This window comes from Ambystoma mexicanum, chromosome 7q, assembly GCF_040938575.1.
Source record: "Ambystoma mexicanum isolate Mex_15411 chromosome 7q, UKY_AmexF1_1, whole genome shotgun sequence".
In the NCBI taxonomy this organism is placed as follows: domain Eukaryota; kingdom Metazoa; phylum Chordata; class Amphibia; order Caudata; family Ambystomatidae; genus Ambystoma; species Ambystoma mexicanum.
The window spans coordinates 723782013-723805652 of NC_090941.1; the positions used below are offsets into that span (position 1 = coordinate 723782013).

Below are 23640 nucleotides of genomic sequence, written 5' to 3' on the forward strand. Positions count from 1 at the left end.
CAGGAGGTCTAGACCAGCCCAAATATTCAACAACTCTAGACATGATTTGTCTGTACGAGGAGTCGGCATGCTCCACTGGGTCCAGCTTGCCAGTTGAGGAGAGGTGTCTATACCACTCGAATTATGCAAGGTATCACAGAGATCCTGCATCCTACTCTCCTCAGAAATGAGGCATTCAGGCACATTAGGGGTCCCAAACTGGAGACTAAAAGGGGCATCCTCTTCCGAACACTAGTTTTTCTCTGGTGTGGTACCCAGATGCTTTTAAATTGTCGAAGGTACCTTCTTTGGAGGGTCAGCAGTCACTGGGGGCTGCGCCAGTAAAATTGGCACAGCTGGCGTGGACGGCAAAATTGGCACAGCTGGCATTGACGGCTTCATTTTTTTCTTTTTCATTTTTATTTATTTGTAAAGCGCAGCCAGGCCCGGGGGCATATGGGCGCGTAAGTTAGATCTGGTTACAGTTACAATAAAAAGCAGTCAACAGTGGTTACGTTACAGAAGGTACAAACATAATGTTGCAAGTGCGTACAAATATACATAAATTACATGGTGTGTCGGCATCAGTCTAGCGTGCTAGGATCCGGAGGATAGGCTGTCAAGAAGTCCAAATTGTGAAGCCAACACCTTGTGTTATGTTTGAACAGGTTGAATGAGGATTCTGCACGCAAGGGCGCGGTGATAGTGTTCCATAATTTGGAAGCTTGTACAGGGAAGCTAGCTCCACCTGAGTTATGAAGTTTGAATTGCGGTATGGTCATGGTATTAGTTTGTGCTGCCCTGAGTGGTCTTGAGGAGGTGTGGGGTGTAAGTTGGTTTGTAAGGTATGCGCTGGGGCAAGGTTGGCCCTGACTTTGTGTATGAGGGCCAATGATTAAGAGCTATTCTGTGCTCGACGGGGAGCCAGCGTAGTTTACATCTGGTCTCCGATATGTGTGCTTTTTTGGGGATGTTGAGGGCAGCCCTGATGGCACTGTTTTGGACTACTTGCAATTTGTTGATGTTTTTGTGACTAGTGCCCAGGTAAAGGGCGTTGCAGTAGTCTAATTTGGATAGGACTAGTGCTCTGGCAAGAGTAATGCAATTGGGTGTGGAGATGAACGGTCTACATGCCGTGATCAGCTTGCAGGTGTATGCGGCTGAGGAAGCTACTGCATTGGTTTGTTTGTAGAAGGATAAGGTGGCATCAATGTAGATACCAAGAGTTTTAGTGTTATTTGACACAGGGATGAGGTTACCATCTATGGTAAAGGCTTTGAATGAGGGATTGAGATTTTTAAGTTTGGTTGAGTACCCAGGATGATTAACTCAGTTTTTTCGTCATTGAGACACAGTCCATGGTGTGCCATCCATGCTTGTATTACCGAGTAGATTTCATTAAGGGTGGTACTGTCAGTTACGTAATCACTCGAGATAGGAACGAGTATCTGGGTGTCATCCGCGTAATTATTATACGTGACACCCAGAGCGTCAAGGATATCAAAGAGTGGCTTAGTGAATATATTGAAAAGTGTCAGGGACACGCAAGAGTCTTGCGGGACTCCACAAGGTACTGGTGAGGGTTCAGCAGAATCCGTAGCAGAAAAGACCCTCATGGTTCTGTTCGCCAGGAAGGAGCTAATCCAGGCCGTGGCTGCGTCTGAAAAGTGTGCTGCAGATTTCAAGTGGTGACAGAGTGTTTAGTGGTTGACCAAGTCGAAAGCTGCTGACAGGTCAAGCAATAGAAGGAGTGCGAGTTTGCCATTGTCTTTCAGGATATGGATCTGAGTAGTAAGGTCAATTAGTGCAGTTTCCGTACCGTGTCTTGGTCGGAATCCTGATTGCCTAAGTCCTAGGAGGTTGTCTTCGAAGGCCTGACAGAGGTTGATGACCCTATGGGAATTACCGACGGCCGTGGCGCAGACGGCTTCGAAGGTGTCGACGACCTTGACCTCTCTCCATGTCTCGAGTGACCCTTCGATACTTTGTCCTCCGGGGCTCTCAATGTGGATCACAGCCTTTACTCTGACTCAAGGGCGCGCGAGTATCCGGCCAAGACGCTCCGTGCCGGCTTCCACAGAAGGCACAGTCAAAGCCCAGCCCTGTTAATCAAAGATTTTAAGCATTTCCACACGAAAAGCCTCCCATTCTGCCGGTGTTTTTAGATGGGCATTTTACCCGCTCGGGGGAGTCGCCCGACTAAGATGACGAGGAAGGCAACTGGTGGTGCCTTTTCCTCAATTAAGACAGAAAAGTGGTGGGAACAACTCCTAGACCTAGAGCGCTTGGCCTTCTTCCTCTGAGGAGAGTCGCCTCTTGATTCATCGGTCAAAGGTCCAGCAGGCCAGGATTTATGGGGTTTGGATACCTTGACTACCTTGAGCTTCCTCTTTCGTTCCCTCAAGGCCTTTCCTTTCATGGATTGACACTTGGAACACGTATCGGTATCGTAGCCTTCGCTGACGCACCACAGACAGCTAAACTGTTAGGTGGAGTTACATTTCCTAACTTTCAATTGTACCATAAAGCCTTTATTGTAAAACAATGAACTATTTTTAAACATGTTGAAACCCATCTTGCAACTGCCCCTCTTTGGGTAAATATTGAAACTAACTTTATCTCTCCACTCTCCCTCTCTCATTTCTTAATGACTTCCTCTTGGTCCAATATTGCCTCATTTCCTACTCTACATTTTTTCAAAAACATCTAGAATAAACTCCCTACCAATTATTTCTCTAAAACCAACTTGGGTGACATCTTCCTTTGGTTTAATAAACAGAATCCCACCAAATCCAACCCCTCTAATATATACCGATGGTACTCGTCAGGTATCAAATTGACTAAACAACGATTTCATAATTCTGTCAAGATCCCCTTTTCACAAATGTGTCAACAATACAATATCCCTGAATCTTATTTCCCCTTTCACACATCCCCGATTAAATCATTATTTAAATCCCTTCCTTCTTTGACTCAAAATTCCCCTTCCCCTTTTTTGGCTTTCTTAATCAGCAACCCTTCTATTAGTGCTTCTAAACTCTATGCATTCCTAAATGATCCCCCCTCTCCCAACCTACTAAACCATAACACTGTCAGACTATGGGAGGCAGACTGGAACTTTCAACTGACACCAGTCTTCTGGACTCAAATTTGGAAATTATGTCATTCCACATCTGTCACCGCCAATCTTACCCAAGCCCTATTTTTCATCTTTCACCACACCTTCCTCACACCCCCGAGTATCGCCAAGACCATAGATAATTCTCCCAATAATTGTTGGTCCTCTCATGAACCTAATGCTGATTTTCTTCATTTAATTTTCAAATGTAAATATGTCTTTGCTTTTTGGACTAAGATCTGGTCTCGCGTGCAACAGATCTTTCACTTTGCAGAACCTTTATCTCTTTCTAATCTTATGATTGGCTCTATTGTCAACCCTACAATGCAACATATTGAATCTCCTACTTTAATCTGTTTGTCAGTATTGCGTTTCATAACATCACATACAACTGGAAAAACTTGTCTAATTTATCTTTTAACTGTTGGTGGAATTCTATCTGCCCCACTCGCCCGATTGAAAAGTGTCATGCCTCTTCCTCTGACTATGTACAAATTTGACAAAACAATTGAATGCATTTATTCTTTATCTCAACAATCCTGACTAAGTTCAACTACTTCTTTAGTATTGTGTTCCCTTCCCTTCTCTCCCCCTACTGTTTTATGTCTCGTTTCCCCTGTGTCTGTCTCAAATATCCATCTAGAAATGTAATCACATTGAAGATTTCTCAATCAACTTGTTTCTTATCACTTGTTATTGATATTTTACTCCAAGAGGGTATATCTGTTAAAATCTGTTAATTCTGTTAAATTTGGTTCAGAAATATGTACCTTTATCGTGCATCATCCGCTATTTATTCATCTGTTAAAAATTATTAAACAGTAAAAAATTGTTATTTATTGGGCAAGTGAGAAATATAAAAGGTACATGGGATCACTTAGAGCTAATTAAACCCAATGCATATTGGAAATTACTGGATGTTAAAACATAATTACAAGTCATCTGGTATATAACTCGAAAGGAATGGTTCTCTGCACCCCTTAAGTATAGGGCAAATCATTTTGATTTACATTATAAAAACAAATACTTACTTTTTCAAGTGCAGCATATTTTGCGACTTCAAAATCCTGACACAAATTAGCATCATCTGGATCACATTCAATAAATACAGTCCTGAAATTAGAAATATTGAAATTGCTTTTGTTAGAGTGTATCAGCGCACTCACAACACAGGTGACATACCTAAGTACATACTGGCTCAAGCATATTATTTGCAGGCTGTCTTAAACCCCTATTGCCCTGCACTTTTCAGTTAAGGTCAGAATTTTACCTTCAGGGGTCTTCGAGAAGGCCAGCTGAATAGTTCTCTCATGACTTCTGGCAGAAAGCACTTATACACTTTGAAAACACAACTCTGAACTAGCGCAAAGGAGATAGGACCTCTGTGGAAAACGGATACAATGTCAGCCCAATATTCCCTGAGTTACAAGGCTAATACGTTTGTTTACAATAACCCCAAAAATCAACCACAACCCCGTGGGACAGACCATGCAAAAAATGATGCCCGTATACCATGGCTTGTTTCGTTTAGGCTATCTGCTGGATGCCCATCCAGGGTTACTGAGTGTACTTGATTCCTATGAAGAGGAGGTACGCAGAAGCAGATACATGAACTGAGAGAGGCTGCATCATGTGATGTTCTGCAGCTAGTGTGCTTGTAAGCAGGGTGTAGAGACACAGCTGCTGGGATTAATCCTTGGGTACACAATCATGACCAGGCACCAGGAAGGGCTGTCCCTAAGGGAGGTGGTATCAAAAGTAGTTCAGATGTCAATTGTCTGCAAGATACCAGCAAGAGCTGCAGCAGTGAAATGGGGTGACGGCTCCCACACCTCTGGCGGCACCCAGTGGTTAAAATGTGATAATTCCATAGACACTTCTGGTTTACAGGAAAGTGTGCACCCCCAAAAAGGATCAGCGATCACATGGCCAGGTGTCTCCCAATTTCAGATGTCCATGAACCCAGGTCCTAAAGTGGGGTTGCCATAACTTTACCTCACCACACAAAGTTTGGCCAGTGATGGGATTCAGAGACCTGCTTAACAGATGCCACCACTAAAATATAGCAGTTAAGAAACAAGAAGGCCGAACTAGGGAACACTTCTTAGCCATTTTACAGAGTTAAACCAAACTGATGCTGAAAAGTAAAAATGGGTTCAGCTTACGGACAGAGTTCCAATAGCAAAAGAATCCAACACGTGACATTAAACCAACTTCAGGCACTCAGCAAGGATCTTTTCTTGGTTACACTGGACAGTGTTACATGTTTATTAACATTTTCATTCAGACTTATATATTTTTGATGATATGGCTTCTTTAGGGGAAGATTCAGTGCCCCAAAGGGCTCTTTTGTAGTGGTGATAGGAGGCGTACAGTTGACCGCTGTCACAGACGAAATATCAACTGACTCCTAAAGACCTTTTAAGAATTCACTTTACGTTTTATTTTGAACGCACAAAGTTGGCATCAGGTTTTGCCTATGTGCACAGGTTGGGGATAGGACAACAGAGGGGTGTCAAATATATGGCATGTAAACAATATCAAACCCAGAAATCTCCTTCTTTTGGGCCTTTGTGCACACTGCATATTTCAGAGCAATGCGCTCTGACAGAGGAAATCAAAGCCAAGGATTGACGGCTACTGAGGCCTCAGTTTCATTCACAGAGAAAAGCACAATCTACAGTACTTGACTCCTAGCAGAAAATTGGAGGTGCGAAACATCAATGACATCAAGAAAAATATCCTAAAATAAATGGGAAATTAAAACAAGGCAAACCCCAAAATGATTAATATGTGACCAAATCAAGTAAGCACAGAAATAGTCACATTCCCATTAAACGGTTCTTTTCTTTTAAGTAAAATACGAAAGACATAATCCTGCAGCCACCCTGAAAGTCTTTGGCACAATATGCAAACAAAGCATGCAATTATTCTGAGCTTGACAAAAAACAAACAAAAACGTTAAACTTCACTGCTGCCTATTTCCAGGATGCTATGCTTATTAAACAGCACTAGACTACTCCAACTTTGCAGTGTAGCTTAATTGTGCACCCTTGCATAACAAAATGTGCTTAAGAAGGTTACATTGTGTAAAAAAGTTACATCGTAAGCATACACCACACAATTCTTCTGTCAGAGCTAAAACTTTATGAAACCCTTTGATATAAACCAGTCTAATTTTGATTGACATTTAATTTATCAATTCCCATTTTGGCCCATGGTAACTGCATGAAGTTCTGCTTCAGAAATAGTGTTGAAGAAATATATATTTGTGAACTGTGCATCGATAATTTCTGTTGGGAACACACTTTTCTGATGGCCACATTCATGGTCGCTTCAGTGAAATGCTCCTGTGTACCGTTAGTGATCCAGTTTATGAAGTATGAGAAGATTTAATGTGAATGCCTTCATAATGATTTGTAAATCTCATGGCCTTGACCGATTTCTCCTAAAGCGTGCGCTGAAAAATACACCAGCCCCCCCCAAAAAACACTTTCCTGTCAGTTTTTATAGGACCAGCCTGCATCAGGTGCATTTGAATTCAAACAGGCACACTGTCAGCATTTGAATTCAAACCGACACACACTGTCAGATTGAGTCTGACCATCTGGGTTAGCAATTAACAATCTAGGTCTGTTTATGATTCCTCGATCCTCTCATCCAGGACAAACTCCTCCTTTGGCAAAACAGTTGTAAGCAGTCTCTGGGATTTATAGTGTACCCAACACTTCTTTCTTGGCTCCGACAGTGACCGATGCAGTATGGGCAACACATTGGTCCACCTGGACACCCCAGGTATCTCCACCTGGTACCCTTAGCTCTCCAGACAGTGGGCAGGCAACAGGCAATATACAAATGGTTGGACTCCAGGATACCATCAGCTTTCTTTTCTTGGTAAAAATAAACACACACCTCTCAAACCGGCCTAATCTTTCACTCCTATTTGGTCCACTATGGTCACCCCGTCCTACACTCCAGAAAGTGACCTTTAGCACAGTTTCTAAAAGATGTCACTCCCTCTAACTCTTTGCCCTGAGCTCTTCTTCTCCTTTTCCCAGTTCATCTCCTCCTCGCTGCCCTTTTCACAGATGCTCTCTTTTTCCCCTCCCTTCTGCACCTCTTGTACTCTATTCTCTGTCCTGGTCTCTCACTTTTTCCTCTTTCAACCGCCTTGCTGTTCTGCCATACTCTACTCTGCAATTGCCTGTCCTCCACCTTTACATTCTGCCTCCTAATAGCCACACCACTAAACTGCTGTCCTTCTCTCATATACCATAGCAGTTTAGTTGTGATCAGCGGCAACTGTCTAAGAGGTGCAAGTGTGTCTGATAATTGGGAAGCACAGGTAAACCATCATTTCCACAGGTGGCCTGTGCTGCATAGCAGATTACCCTGAGGCACCACTTGCAGAGGTTAGAAAGAGGCCGTCTGCCATCCCGGAATTGGTTCACAGCAACCCTTTGTCGGCCAGTTCACCCCGAGGACCACTGGGCCTTCCTTTGGTATTCCCTCCATGGTACGGTTTTCCGCTTCTTCCCGACATCTGTGCAACCAGTGGAACTAATGTGAGCGGTGCTCGTGAACAACTACCCGATTAAACAGGATTCCTAATGGGTACAACATGGATCCCCCCACTTTAAAATTGAACTAAGAGTGTAAGGAAAGTGTATGATGTAGGTACGGTAAAAAGTGTTAAAAAACAAATTGATAAATCCAACAAAATAATCCTTGGTTCCAGAGGGTGGTTCCCTTACCATGGATGTCTCAGGTAGGATGGCAAAAGTGTCTTTCAAATAATGACCGCTTAGAGATAGCAACAATGTTTCTTTCCAGCAACCACTTCCTAAGGATGGCATAAAGTGTCTCTTTAAAGTAATAACTTCTTAGGGAGTACATCTTGGTATACTCCCATGTCAGGGAGCCTTTAGGAAGTTCATCAGATCTCCCGGTATACTCTGCTGCGAGGTATCTGTCCAAAATGTATTATTCCAAAATAGATTACCTGGTATACTCCCCTGCCAGAAATCCCCTTCTGGGGTAGGCAGATCCCCTCGTATGTTTCTCCACCAAGTAGCTTATCCTCAAATGTGTACTGCCTGATGTGCTTCTTTCACACAGGCTTCTTTTTAAGGTTCTCGCTTTCTTTTAGCATAGCACAGTTGTATTCCTTTATGGTCTATACTTTCTTGGCTTACAGTGTTTCTTGTTCCAACTTTCCCCATATTAATATATGTAGACTTGTTCAAGTGTTGTCTTTTAACTCCTTCACTAGTATTCATTGGCGTGTGGCAATACTTGTTCCAACTTTCCTCATACTAACACTTCCTATATGAGGATTTGTGCAAATTCTGTCTTTGTTGTTTACTTGGTCAGTATTAAAAAGAAGTGCTTAATGGCTCACATGCCTGTCGGTATTCCCTGAGGTCCCCAACATCTCTGGGCAGACTCTGCAGTGTCTGTCAAAGTCTCCAACCCATGGCACATTGTTGCAGTGAAGCTTTCACCTTAGGATGTGTTCTCCGCTCTGCAGACCTTCTCTCAGCTCTTCGTTCATCTGCTGGTAAGCCTGCCGCTTCTGGACTCGACAGCGCTGCCGGTAGCTTTGCCAGTAGCTTTGCTGTTGCTGCCAGTTCCCCAGTGGTCCTCTCACGGTGTCTGCGGTATCTTCTGCGGCCTTGTGCCAATGTGGCTAACCACTTCCTGCAAGTGGCAGTCTGAAAACACCTGCTGTCACTAGCACAGTATGTTCCTGTGCTTCTGCATCCTCCTGTGGTGGTGCTTCCTTCTTCCGTTTGGCTTCTCTCGCTCTTGCAGATGCAGGCACCATTTTTAAATGTCCTGCACAGTTGGGCCTCATTACAACTAGCCTGCATGTTCAGTTGAGTGTTCCCTCTGATCCATATTAACTATTCCTCGTCTCAATACTTGAGGCTTTATAGGAGTTGGGTGCATAGGATTTATAGGACTTCTAAGGTGATTTTGTTTGAAGAGAGCAGGGTGATCGAGGTGTGTTCATCTATACCCACTGGAATCAGGTTTCTTCCCTTAGTCCCCTTAACTGCCCAGAGAGTGAAACTATTGGGTCGACAAGGGAATCATGAAACTACTGCAGATGGCCTGGGGAAAAATAGATCACCCCCCAGTGAGAGTGCAGGGCCTGGCAAAAGAAAAGCGTGCAAATATCCTGGCCAGAAGGCTTGTAACCCCCCTCAGAAGGGCTAAGGGGAGCCCAAGGAAGGCGAAAGGTCACAAAGGACTAGCCATGGAACAAAATGGGGGGTGGAGGGGGCAATTGGGGGGGCAACTGAAGATCTCAAACAAGGGGTGGAAATGCTGAGAGAAATGATAGAAAAGGTGTTGACTGACCTAGGGCAGCTGGCGGTTAACACCACCCAGAAGTGTTCCCACTGTTCAGGGGCTCAAAGTAAAGAACAGGGTGAGAAAAATCTGGGAATTGGGCATTATTCTCACCCAAGTGCAAACAGAGATAAAAACAAGCCTGCCCAAAATACACTGCAGAGGAGCGCCCAGGCCTATGCACAGGGGGGTGAGAGAGGGTATCGGCTGGGCCAACGCACAGTTGGAGGTCATTGAAAAACATGTCGCCAAAGGGGACCTGTCAAGTAGGGACGGACATGCTGGCATAAACCCTCCTGTACCCCCCATGCCAGGGAATGGCTGGAGAATCCCCCATAGAGTCCCAATAGTCCCAGAACCTATGGCTGCCAATAGCTATGTATCCATGCAGGTATCATCCAGAGGCCTGACTGACTGGAAGGACTAACCGACCCAGCACAAGCATTTGGTGGTAATGGTTAATGTCCCGGAATTATGGGAGGGTAGCTATGAGAATCAAGACATGCTCTTGAATAAAGTCATTCATTGGATACGCACCAGGAGAGGGTGCACTTCAGTGGTACGAGAAGATATAGTGTACTGTAAGCTAGGCAGCCACCTTGGGGAGGAAAGGGATTACATCTAGGTTTACCCAAGGGATGATTGACTAGTACAGGGATTGCTTGGCATTGAAACCAGATCATACCCTCCTGTGGGTTGCAAAATGTCATTGAAGGCTGCTACCCTCCCTCCCCCCGTATTGGGAAACACATGGCAGGGTCCAAATGGGGGAGTATGGGGAGCCTAGGGTCTTCGGGACCCAATGGGCCCCCCATCTCAGAGCTCTGGGGTAGAGAGACAGAGGTGGGCTCAGACCTAGAGGTGGTAGATTGACTACCAAAGACCGCAGATCTCCACATTGACCCAGGGCTGACTTGAATAAAGTTATTGTCCTGGAACATAGCAGGTCTCTCTAAACACCTTATTGATATCCAATGGGTGGGGTCATTGGATCTGTATGACATCATAAATTGCAGGAGACATGTGCCACAGAGGAAATAAGGATACAGGGGTATAACCTTTTTGAGATTAAACACAAGCAGGGCCCTAGAGGTAGACCGGCAGGGGGGCTTCTTGGAGGGGTAGCTAACCCGATAAACACAGCATCCTTAGATCTGCTGTGCTTGGCGGTCACTTGTTGTAGATTCTTTTTGTCTAATGTCTATAATAGACCTACTAGCAAGGCCAGGACTAATACAGTCCTGGGCACTCTGATATTTAGGAACAGCGAGTGCCAAACGATGGTGGGAAGAATTGCGTTACTGCATTGGGTGACTTTAACACCCAGTTAGAACCACCTAAATTGCTGGAAGGTCTTTGGGGTGACCAGGATGAGGTTTGGGGTATCCCAGAGATAATTGCTGATACACCTGCAAAATTGCAACCAGCCTCCTCAGAGACGGTTAGAAGATTGTATAATGTGGGAGTGAGACATTGTAATGGCCGATTTGCTAGGGTATACTTTTAGAGGCCCACAAGGTCCTTCTAGAATAGATTATGCCCTAGTGTCAGAATCAGACTGGCAGATAATAGAAGGGTTTGAGGTTTTAGGGCGCCTAGAGAGTGATCATAGGCCGATGCTTCTCCAATTAAAAGACCTTTCACCTAAGCCGGACCCGACAGCGCCTGTGACGGTTCACGGTAAAGCCAGGCACTCTGTGAAATGGGCGAGCCTGAGCCTGGGTGATCTTGCTCCGGTTTGGTACAGTAAAATTATAGTGCAGCTCGAGTGCATTTGTGAGGCAAGTACCTCTCTTGAAAGTAAACGTGTGAGTTATCTCACTTTAATTGAGTCGCTAGGAGAATCCCCGACAGTGCCAGTAAGGCGACCATGACAGGAGGGTAAAAAAATCTAACTTGTCGTTTGACAAGATGTGCAGAGAAGCAAAGCGGGCCCTGGTCACATCTCCGACTGGCCTTGCCAGGTAAATACAGCTAATGTACAACGATTGCAGAGGGTATATAAGGAGATCACAGCCAGCAAAACATCTCAGTACCTACATGGTAGGAGGGCCATCCTGACCAAATGTGCGCAAATTGGGGACCAAGTTGGGTTCTGGGGTCTAATGACATATGGATACAAAGGGGGATGCAACCGACCACGAAAGTATAAGCCCGACCAGATGGTATGGCCACTTTGCAGGTTTGTACTCATCTCAATCTGAGGAGGAGGGAGCATGTATGAGCCCCATACTGGATGGGGAACTGGACCCAAGCATAGTGGACTTGGCAACCTAACATTCACACTGGCAGAAGTGGAGAGGGCTATAAGAGTACAGAAGGCAGGTAAAGCGCTGGGACTTGATGGGGTGCGGGTGGATCTCTATAAAAGCAAGCTTGCAATTTGGGCCCTGGTATTAACCATGACATTTAACACTGCAATGCAGAGTGACTGGGTGCCTAATACCTGGACATAAGCAGTAATAGTCCCCATATACAAAAAGGGTGACCACCGGGCAGACCTGGGAAATTATAGACCCACATCCTTACTGCATGCCACAGGAAAGACATTTGCTAAAATCCTGCTGCAGCATCTAGTGGCATGGGTGGATGATACCAAATTGAGTCATCTTCATGTCCGTTTCCAGGCAGGAAAAAGCACTGTAGATCAGTGCATCCGGTTCTACTTAGTGGTCCAAAAACAAATAAGAATCGCAAACAATTTGTACAGAGTATTTGTAGATCTCAAGGCAGCGTTTGCCAGCGTCCCTATAGATAGCCTGTGGATAGATTTGCATGCCAAAAATATCCCCACTTAACTTTTGCGAGCGATCTAGCTCTTGTATAATGACAATATGGCAACTGTCCACTGTGGGAGGGGAGGCAAACACACAGAATTTTTAAGAGTGGACCGAGGGGTCCGACAGGGCTGTGTCCTTGCTGCGCTATTATTCTGTGTCTATGTTAACTCTATTGTTGAGAGACTGTTGGTGGTGAGCACAGATCTGGCAAGGTTGGAGGGGGGGGGGGTGAACAGCATCACAGTTTTGTTTTTCGCGGACGACGCAGACATATTGCCCACCATCCTTATGGGACTGCGCTTTGCCCTGTCCACTCTAGCAGATGAATGTGGTAAATTGGGGCTAGTGATAAATGCCTCAAAGACTAAAGTTATGGTCATTACATCAAAATCATTGGGAATTAAACCATTGAAATTGGAGGTGGGGGTAAAATTCTAGAACAGGTGGGTTGGCATGATTATCTGGGAATTCAGTTCTCAAGTGGGGTTTGTTGAGTCAGTCAGGTTGCCAAAGCCAACAGTCTATTACAAAGAAACAGCTGGGCCCTGAAAGCCTACCATGTTAGGCACGGAAGAGGTGCAATAGGCCCGGCCCTCAAGCTATACGTAGCACAGGCTAAGGCGGCAGCATTATATGGCGATGAAGTCTGGGGCTAAACTGATGCCACCCCCCTAACAATTGCAGAGAACACATTTCTGAAAGCGATTTTGTTGCTACCCCAAAGCACCCCAACTAATACAGTTTGTAATGAGTGTGGTCTCTCTCCCATTGACATAGAAATAAGTATTAGACTGGTTTAATACTGGCTCCGGGTTTGGGGAAACCAGGATCTAGTAAAATACCGGGAAGCATTAGAGCATGTATTGACATTGGGGGGATAGGGTAAGTAATAAAGGGCGCCTGGCTATGTCCTGATATGCCCAGGAGGGTAATTAGTCATCATGAAAAAGAATCAGGATGGGAGAACCACACAGTAAGAATTAAGGATTGATAAATTTAATCTCAGAATTATAGTGATAATACATAAAACAATTCACTTGTTTGTAGGATAACAGATAGATGGACAGATTTTGATTTGACAGGGTAATAGCCTCATAAAAGGTGCAAAATCTCTCAATAACTGTTTGAACATTGGATGGAAGACAAGAGTAAATGCTGCCCAGGACCACTGCTAGTCCGTGGTTATTGTCATAAAAAACACACAACAACAAGTGTGAACAGGCAGATGTGCAATGAAGTTGTGTCATTAATCGACACTGTAGTGTTTCGGCCACATGTAACGTAGAATAGACGAAAGTTGCTGGGGTGGCCTTCTTCAGGATGGCGGTGAAGGATGAACACTGTCCATGGGATATCTGCTGAATCGAATGTTGACAGATCATTAGGGCGGTGTGGGATCTTCAAAATTATTTCCAAATTTAAGGTACTGATTAGTGACTAATTGGTGTCAATGTATGCACTCGGAAGTGCACCATTTGGCAGAGGCTTCTGTCAAACAAAGAACAATATGGCAGTAGAGCTTCTGGTCGTCTCCGACAGCTTCTGTGCGTGGAGACTGGTTGGCGCGGTGTGTTAAGTACACTGCTGCTATGGATGTTGGTCCATACTGCCTGTGCTGGAACTGATGTGTCCAGGGTGCAGAGACGCCAGTGAATGGCGCGTGCCAAATGGCAAAGCTAAAAGGAAGGGACAAGGTCTGAGTAGCGTCCTGTTACGTTAAAAGGGGGGGGCGCTGGCGGGTCGTGCCTACTGTGGCCGGCAAGGGGTGGCTGTGAGAATTAAACCTACATGTGGCTGCATTAGGATGATGGTGCAGGATCATAAAAATAGGTGCAGGAGCGTGCGTTGTGCCCGGACCGAGTAGAGGCTGGGTGGCGTGCCTACTGTGACATATTGCTACGAGGGCTGAAACCTCAGTGAGGCTGCAAACGCTGGTCGTGCATCATAACAAGTACAGTACAGGTGCGTGCGTTGTGTCCTGTCGTACATCGATTCAGTATTGAAGAGGATTAAGCCTACAACATGGCTGCATTAGGATGATGGTACAGGATCATGAAATAGGAGCAGGAGCGTGTGTTGTGCCCGACAGAGTAGAGGCTAGGTGGCGGCCCACTGTGGCCAGCTGCTACGAGGGCTGAAACCTCCGTGAGGCTACAAACGCTGCTCGTGTATCATAACAAGTATGGTACAAGTGCGTGTCCTGCCGTACATCGATTCAGTAAAAATTACCAGACCAATGTGTTCCAAACGGGAACGTGGATAGAACGAAGTGTCTATACGGTCTGTCAATATTTCTGTGAGGAATGCAAAATATGTGTGCGGTGGACACACTTACTAGAAATCCTTGCCGGAGCGTCTCGGTCTCGCTAGACGGTAGTCGCGTTGGACTGAGCGGGGTGAAAGTGAAACTAAAAGAAGCTTTATAGTTTCGGCCCCTAGGCTGGGGTGGACAATCACAGGATTACACTTGGGCCAATCAGATGAGGGGAGTGTCGTAACCCCAAAAGGAAAGTGAAAGCGATGTTGTGACACGATGCGTAGCATAACACTTGTGATGGGACTTGTAGTCCAGGGGTGCTGGATTGGAGGCTAGCACCTATGAGCAGCCATGGTGAATGAAACACATCTAAAGGAGGCTTGCCAATGTAGTTGAGTATTGTCTGGTGGCCCATATAATATGCTAATACACAGTGGTGTGTTCTTAACAATATACAGGTGGAATGCAGTGCACATATTGATACACGGTGATAATAGAGAAGTCTGCAGATGTTAACAGGAATTCAAATGCAGTTCTTTAAAGATGTATAGTCAGATGGTTATGCATTGAGACCTGGGTGACTATGCACTGTGTAAAAAATAGAATGCAGTTGCCAAAATGGTGCCGGGCACCTTGATTAGAACAGCCATAGACTACAATATGTACAGTTGTATAATGATGGAAAACAATTGGAGTGTAGAGCCAGAGAAGTTGGCGACAGGTGTGCATGTACATGTGGTGCCAAAAAGTGGAGTTCATTGTGGCCAGAACGGCAAACAGCTAGGTGGATGTATGCTATGACACAAGCACTGTATACAAATGGAATGGACATGCAGTTTTCAGGATGGCAGAGGAAGGAACCTATGTTGGTATATCCTAGGCGTAGTTAGTGTATAGAGGGAGGACATGAGGGGGACAGTTAGGTCCAAAAGTGTTTCCATTCGACCGTGATGTTACACCTCTATACACTAACTACGCCTAGGATGTACCAACATAGGTTCCTTCCTCTGCCATCCTGAGAACTGCATGTCCATTCCATTTGTATACAGTGCCCAGGAACTTGTGTCATACATACATCCACCTAGCTATGCGCCGTTCTGACCACAATGAACTCCACCTTTTGGCACCACATGTACATGCACGCCTGTCGCTAACTTCTCTGTCTCTACACTCCAATTGTATTCCATCATTATACAACTGTCCATATTGTAGTCTATGGCTGTTCTAATCCAGGTGCCCGGCACCATTTTGGCAACTGCATTCTATTTTTTACAAAGTGCGTAGTCACCCAGGTCTCAATGCATAACCATCTGACTATACATCTTTAAAGAACTGCATTTGAATTCCTGTTAACATCTGCAGACTTCTCTATTATCACCGTGTATCAATATGTGTACTGCATTCCACCTGTATATTGTTAAGAACGCACCACTGTGTATTAGCCGTATTTGCGCAGAAACGGGCTCCACTCTTCGTCTATGGTTGGGTGTACATCGTGTAAGATACCGGTTAGGTTTTCCATTTCGTAAATGTCCCACATCTCCTCACAGGGCAATCTGGGGTATTTCCATTGTATGGCGAGGCGCGGCCTGGCCGCTAAAAGTAGGCAATGTGTCATATGCAGCAGCCTAGTCCACTCTCCTTCCACTTCCTCCACTCCAAATAGCACCACCAGTGGATTTCTAGCCCTTGCTATCCCTTCAACACCATTGATCCAACCGAGTACCTCCTTCCAAAACCTGCATACTTCCGGGCAGGTCCACCACATGTGCCAATAGGTAGCCCTCCTTTTTAATTTAATGTGTCATAGCCATATACTAAACAATATAATACATACTTATGACTTTTAACACAAGAATCCATACAGGGGAAAATAAATTTACTTTTTTTTTTAAACACACTAATCAAAAGAAGAAAAAGAAAATGTAAAAATAAAACAGACTGAAATATCATAAAAACAAACTCAAAAAATCCAACAGCTCAGCAAAGTGAGCCCCTCACCCCCCCAATAAGTCAGTTAAGAGAGAAACTACTTCAAATGTCAGGAGTTTTCATTGCCTGACGACAGTCTATCCCAAAACATATCAGAATTCAAACAAACGGGATTGTGAACAAAAACTCTCTGCCCACAGTCCCTCCAGCATGAAGGATCCAGGTGGGGGTCATACTGCCATCTGCAGAAGAGTTTTAGCCTGTGCATCTTGTATTGGCATGCTACGGAGGCTTTGTGTGCATTCTTGCATAGGGTCTTCCACTTCACTTCCTCAAGATCCCTCCCCAGGTCCTTTTCCCACTTTGTCCTGTTGTGTCCCGTGTCCCCTTCATCTACTTTGAGGAGTGCCTGATAAATATCAGAAGTTAACCCCTTGGACGACCGCGACCGCTTCTCACTCAGTATTACTTCGAGGCCTGTCCGGTCTCTCTGTATTCCCTCCTTCCATTTATCTGCCAACAACACCCCTTTCAATTGCAAGAAGTGGAATACTGAGAGTCTGCCTAATCCCCATCCCTCTTCTAGCTCCTCAATGGCTATAAATGTGTTTCCTTTAACCAGCTGCCCCACTCTTTCAAACCCTGCCTCCAACCATGTCTGGAACCGTGATGGCTCCTGAATCTTCTATAATTGGGGGAGCCCGAATAGGATTCAGGGTTGAAGGCCATGCTGTGACCCTTTTCATCTCTCTTTTCTTATTCCATAGTGCCCAGAGCGGTCCTACTATATTGTGTTGTAGTACCTTGCGCGGCACTTTCCTCAACGGTGCCCACAGCCATTCTCCCACTGTCACAGGGCAGATCATATAATTTTCCATCTCTACCCAGTGTTTCTCTTTATCCATTCCTAAATGGGGAATCAATGCACGAAATTGGGTCACTCTATAACAGGTATACATGTCCGACAAGGCCACGCCCCCATTGTCTTTCGGTCGCCTCAATATCTTACGCCCCACTCTTTGCTTCTGCCCCTGCCATATAAATCCCATCTTCTTATGGGTGATTTCTTTAAAATGTTCGTCCAGGGAGGCCACCAGGGGGCGCACAGGCAATGGCTGCCTGACCGCATTGCTCCCGTCGAGGCCAGGTGTCCAGAGGGGATTGAGCCCCCCCCTGAAACCCACCTGGAGGCCCAACTGGGTGTATCGGCTGAGCCACCCCCCGGGTGCCCCCAGATCGAAAGAACGGAGTCCGGCGACCCCGGGGACCCCGAGATCGAGACCCGCGCCGGAAGCGGGAAGTGGAGAGACGTGGCCTGGGCGGCCACAGAGCCAGGAAAGAGATGAGGCCTTCCCGCACTCTCGCGGGCGCATTACCTGGGCCGCCGAACCCCCGACCCCCCTGAGTTTGGCCCCCGTCTCTGGCGGGGAGGAGCGGCTCAGCGGTTGACTGGGTCCGAGGGGACTAGGAGGCCCATCGCGGAGCGGGGGACGGGCTCCTTTCGTCCTTCTCCCCCGCCACCCGGACCGAGGAGCAGCACGCCGGGATCCCCCGCGAGGCGGGAACAGAGGCTACGCTCACCGCCCGGGGGAGCGCCCCTGGGCCCACGCAGACCCAGCTGTCCGTGTGGAGCGGGCTTGGGCGGGGGGGCCCCCGCCCCCACCAGGAATCAGCAGAGCGGGCCGCCACGGAGAGGAACAGAGGTGAGGAGGTTTTTCCATGCACTGGCCTTGGGCGGTGGAGGGCCCCTGCAGCAAATCGGTCCCCCCATGGACACAAACATTGCCACCGGATTCGGGGGCTACCCGGGTGTGAGGCCCCCACTGGTGGATGGTGGGGTGAGTGCCCGCCCGGAAGGGATCCCCCCACCCCCTCTTGGGGATCAGGACGCGGAGGGGTTCCTAGAGGACGGGGGCAAGAACCACAGCGCCCCTCCCCCCCTGTGCATCGTGAGGGATCCACGGACTTGGCCCCACGAAGACAGCCGCTCCCACGGCCCCCCCTGGGGGGAAGCCAGGAAGGGACCCGGCCCGCCGCGAGGACTTTGGAATAGGGTGTGTGGCCCCCGCCAGGTGACAGTGGGGCGTGTGTCTGCCCTCCGCAAGATACATCTACCCCCCCCCCGCCTGAGGCAATAGGGGTCATATCATCCCACTAGGAGGAACCTTTGCTTCAGCTCCCTCTCCCCGCACACGCCCCCTCTGGGTACCCCGGGGGGTTAACTACAGACCGAGCCGAGGGGTTCTCCCCTCCCCCCCGACCGTCCGTCCACAGGAGTACACCAGATGAGCTGGCGGGGGTCCCTGCAGGGATACCGCTTCCAAGAGGTTGAAAGGGGCAACAACGGTTCGAGCCTCAAAAGAACCATGGCTCAGTCGGAAGACGTGGCCCCCTCCTCATCGGCCATGGAATGGGGCTTTGCCTCGATCTTACAGGAAATCAGGGACATCCGCGCTGACATAGCTCAGAAATTTGAAAAAATGGACCAGAGGGTGGACAAGGTCGAGGACAGACTGCTTCAGGCCGAAACTAACCAATCTACATCAGTGCCCCAAGACATACAATTAAGCATGAGGCTGGAGGCCCTGGAGAAGAGAGACAAGGAGAGGGCTCGGCAGATGGACGATTTTGAAAACAGGGAGAGGAGGAACAACCTCAGAATCTTTGGGGTTCCTGAAATGGAAGGAGAAACGGAGAGGGACGTCATCAGAGCAGTGCGAGACATCATTACTCTCTTGTTCGCTGAAGAAATGACAACGGAACTCACGTTCGACAGGGTACATAGGTCGGGGGGCAGAGCGGGGGGCCCACGGTCAATCTTGGTCTGGTTCCATTACTACTCGGAAAAGATGAAGGTGCTGGAGGAGGCCAGAAAGGCCCGAGAAATCTCTTACAGCAATGCCCAGGTCTTAATATTCCAGGACCTCTCCGCCTACACGATGGCCAAGCGGAGAATGTGCCGCCCGCTCACGCAGTTGCTTAAGGAAAAAGGCGTGCCCTACAGATGGGGCTACCCCTTTTTCTCTGACTTTCGAATATATGGCCCAAAGAACAACCCTGGTCACGGAAGAGGACATACGGGGAGCCTTGCAAGAATATGTAACGGATGCGAACGCCCGGAGAGGCCCACCGGGGCCGGAGATGGGCAGACCCAGTGGCCCCGGCCCGTCGGGAGAAAGGAGGAGGCGAACCGGCGCACGGAAGATCAGGAAAATGAGCACACCATCACCAGCAAAGGACAGAGAACGGAACGACTCCGAGGACTGAGAACGGGGGCGCATCGTAAAGACTTGGACAGCTTAGTTCAGTATCAGAGGTTTCACCACTACCAACGTCCCAACAAACAGCAAGTACATGGGATGCATAGATGGGGCGGGGCCCTGTGGGGTTCGGGGGGCTCAGGATGAATAGCTTCTAATATGCTCGGCCTGGCCACGGGGGGCGGGCTGGTGGTTCGGCCAAAAGCCAGTGATGGCAGAACAATTTGGCTGGACGCCGGGGAGGGGGGAAGGGGTGCGTGTGTGGGAGTTGGGGTTGTTCAGTTTGGGACAGCCCCCTCCTTCACATATTACTCATCCACCCACTCCTCTTTCTCCAGAATTGATTACATCCTGGTGGACGAGGCCCTGCACCCATTTGTCACTGGCCACAAGGTCGACCCCGTCCCCTGGTCGGACCACGACCTGGTCCGAACAACCATTACCATTGCAAGGGGCTGACTAAGCGACCGTAGAGGTAGATGGAGATGTAATGACTCCCTGTTGAAGGATGAGGTCCGTGCCCAAGAGGTGCTAGAGGCCATTAGGGAATTCTTCGAGTTCAATGACAATGGGGAGGTGGGTCCGCACACCCTGTGGGACGTCTTCAAGGCTACTCTAAGGGGCCTCCTCATCAAAATGAGTGCTCAGTCTAAAAGAGTGAGGGATGCCCAGGAGAAATCCCTGAGGGAGAAAATAGCACGACTCCAGCTGGGGGGTGGGGGAGCCCAGCAGATCCCTTGGATCAGGGTCAGCTTGCGACTCTGGCTGACTGTCGGCTCCAGTTAAGAGATCTTCTCTTGCACAAAACGGAACGAAGTCTCCAACTGGTCAAGCAGAAATATTATGAAAATGGGGATAAAGCAGACAGGATCCTGGCCTGAAAACTAAGGGAGGTACAGAGAGGGAGAATGGTAAAGGCAGTGAGGAGTGAGGAGGGGACCATGGGCCATGACACTCCCCATATAGGAGAGGCCTTCCGCAGATATTATGAAAAACTTTATTCGTCAGAATACAATGGGCGGGACGAGGAGATAGAGGGGTTCCTGAACTCGATACAAATACCGGCCCTGACTGGGGAGATGGTTGAGGGGTTGGAGGGCCCGGTGACCGAGGACGAGGTGGAACATGCAATTAGCGGAATGAAGGTGGGCACTTCCCCGGGAGAGGATGGCTTCACAGTCTACTTCTATAAAAGGTTTCGCTCCACCCTAGCCCCACACCTAGTGAAGGTCTTTAATGCGGTACTAGAGGGGGGGACCCTCCCGGACTCCATGATGGAGGCCATAATTGTTGTGTTGCCCAAAGATGGTAAGGACCCCACTGAGTGTTCCTCCTACCGCCCGATATCCCTGCTAAACATTGATGTTAAGGTCCTTGCCAAGGTAATTGGGAGACGGATGGATAAGATTTTACCGAAACTGATCCACGGGGACCAGGTAGGGTTTGTAAGGGGAAGGCAGGGTTCGGATAACATCCGCAAAAACATAAACTTGATCCACCACGCCCAGGAATCGGACCTCAACGCGAGTGTCCTCTCCCTGGACTCGGTGAAAGCGTTCGATAGGGTGGAATGGAGATACATGGAACTCCTCCTCCAGAAAATGGGCTTTGGCGCACATATCAGGGGTTGGGTGGCTGCATTATATAGAGCCCCGAAAGCCAGGGTACAAGTGAATGGCAAGTTGTCGGACCCCTTGCCCCTCTCACGGGGCACGAGACAGGGATGCCCTCTGTCCCCCCTGATATATGTCCTTACAATGGAACCCTTGGCCATAGCAGTTAGGTTGCACCCGGATATCAGAGGGATTAAGAGGGGCGAGGTGGAATTTAAGCTCTCCCTGTTCGCCGATGACATCCTGGCGTACCTGGTGGACCCCGGCTCCTCCCTCCCCTCCTTTCTGCCCCTGGTGGGCACATTCGGGCACTTCTCGGGGCTGAAGATTAAAGCTTCCAAATCTGCTCTACTGCCCATGCAAGTAAAGGACCCGGGTCTGGACCCCTTGGGTACACTTCATGGGATAGCAGTGGGAAAGGTTTCCATCCGCTATCTGGGCGTCCTCCTCACTAGAGATCTATCCAAACTGGCCCCAGCCAATTATGACCCTGTCCTGGTTGGTATCACCGGGGACCTCAGGAGGTGGGGCTCAATGATTTTATCTTGGTATGGCCGCATGACGGCAGTGCAGATGAACGTGCTGCCGCGTCTGCTGTATCTCTTCACCTCTCTCCCAACCAACATTTCTGATCACTTTTTTAGGACTCTACATAATGCGGTTCGTGAGTTTATCTGGCAGGGCAGGACCCCGAGGACTGCGAAGGCGGTCTTGACCCTGCCGAGAGATGAGGGGGGGGGGGGGGTTCGGCCTGCCCGTATTCCAACTTTATTTCTTCGCTGCCCAATTGCTGGTCCTCCTGGAACACATGAGGGAGGGGATAGGCACTTACTGGTCTTACCTGGAGGATATGGACGCTCAGCCTCTCAAGGTCCGGGACCTCCTCTGGGCCCCATGCAGGTTTATCCCGAATAGACTTAAATCCCGCCCCACTCTGGGAGTTCTCTGGGCAGTCTGGAGGGAGGGCTCCCAAACAGCGGACCTAACGTCGTGGCCATCGCCGATGTCCTCTCTCTGGGGACACCCCTTAGATTAGGCAACAGAGGGTTTAGTAAGGCACAGACTTGGTCCGACTTGGATCTGGAATGGGCGGGGCAGCTGTTCCGGGAGGGGGAATTCCTACCATATGAGGATCTGAGGGATGCCATTGGGCAGGGGTCTCTCTCCATATTCGAATATCTCCGCTTAAAGGGCATCTTCTGTGACCAGTAATGGGGGGAGAACCTGAAGAGGCAGCTGACTCCCTTTGAGAAATTCCTCGACACAGCGAAACACCGCAAACTTAGTGGAACGGCGGGGTTTACGCACATTTTGGAATGACCTGGCAGGAGAGGTGATCTCGGAGGACGCCTGGCCGCGGATATTCAGAATAGCTTTTCACAGGAACTTATTTACAGCAGATATGGAACACAACTTTAAGATTTTGCAGGGATGGCACAGAGACCCTGTGAAACTGTCTAAAATGTTTGCGGGAGTGTCCCCTGAATGTCCGAGGGGTTGCGACCAGAGGGGTTCAAGAGGTCACATGTGGTGGCATTGCCCAAAGGTGCAGGCGTACTGGGAGAAGGTTAGGGGTTGGATGGCCGAGGTCACCGAGGAACTGCTCCCCCAAGACCCTTTGACGGTGTTGTTGGGCCTCCCGCCAGAGGCCTCAGAAGTCTACAGGTACCCCAGAATGTGGGAAACGATGCTGAGGGCAGGAAGGGTGGCATTGGCACAGAAATGGAAGAGCCCGGAGACCCCCTCAAAGGAGGACTGGCTAAAGAAGTTAAAAAACATGTTCTTAATGGACAAATTAACGGCTATCGTGAACTATGACTCTGGTTCATTCCTTGAAAACTGGTATGGGGTACAGCAGACCTGGGAATGGGACGTGCACTGATGCCAGGTAAAGGCCCAAGAGGGGCTCAGGGGGTCAATACAGAAAGGTTCCAAGGACTTAACGGGTGCCCACGGCCTGGGTGTAGGTGGTCGACTCAGCCATTAAAGATGGTCGACGTTCACACATTACCAAGCACTGGACGCCAAAGAAAAGTCCAAGTCTCCCTATATCACTGATCAAGTTTGACTAATGCGGGGGAGGGGGGTGGTGGTGGTGCTGCGGGGGTGGGGGGTGGAAGGGAGGGAGGGGTAGGGTTTGTTGGGCCAGCTTTATGTACAGCCTGGGAACACACATGTAGCCCGTTTGTTATATTTCCAAAAAATGCCAATAAAACCAAAGTTTAAAAAAAAAAATGTTTGTCCAGCATTTTTATAGGAACATGTGGTATAAGTAAAGTATCTTAGGCACTAAGTTCATCTTGACTGCGTTCATGCGGCCTAGCCAAGAAACTCAAAAAAGACC

At 48.1% G+C, this 23640-nt stretch overlaps 1 protein-coding gene across 7 annotated transcripts in view; it reads right to left on the reverse strand.

The window, feature by feature from the left end:
• Positions 1 to 23640, reverse strand: part of PARP4 (poly(ADP-ribose) polymerase family member 4) — a 2748946-nt gene that overhangs the window by 2479769 nt on the left and 245537 nt on the right. For all 7 annotated transcript variants that reach the window (XM_069639202.1, XM_069639198.1, XM_069639200.1 and 4 more), the window contains exon 5: positions 4129 to 4210. In XM_069639202.1, the coding sequence (XP_069495303.1) occupies positions 4129 to 4210 (82 nt within the window). The remainder of the gene's footprint in view (positions 1 to 4128; positions 4211 to 23640) is intronic.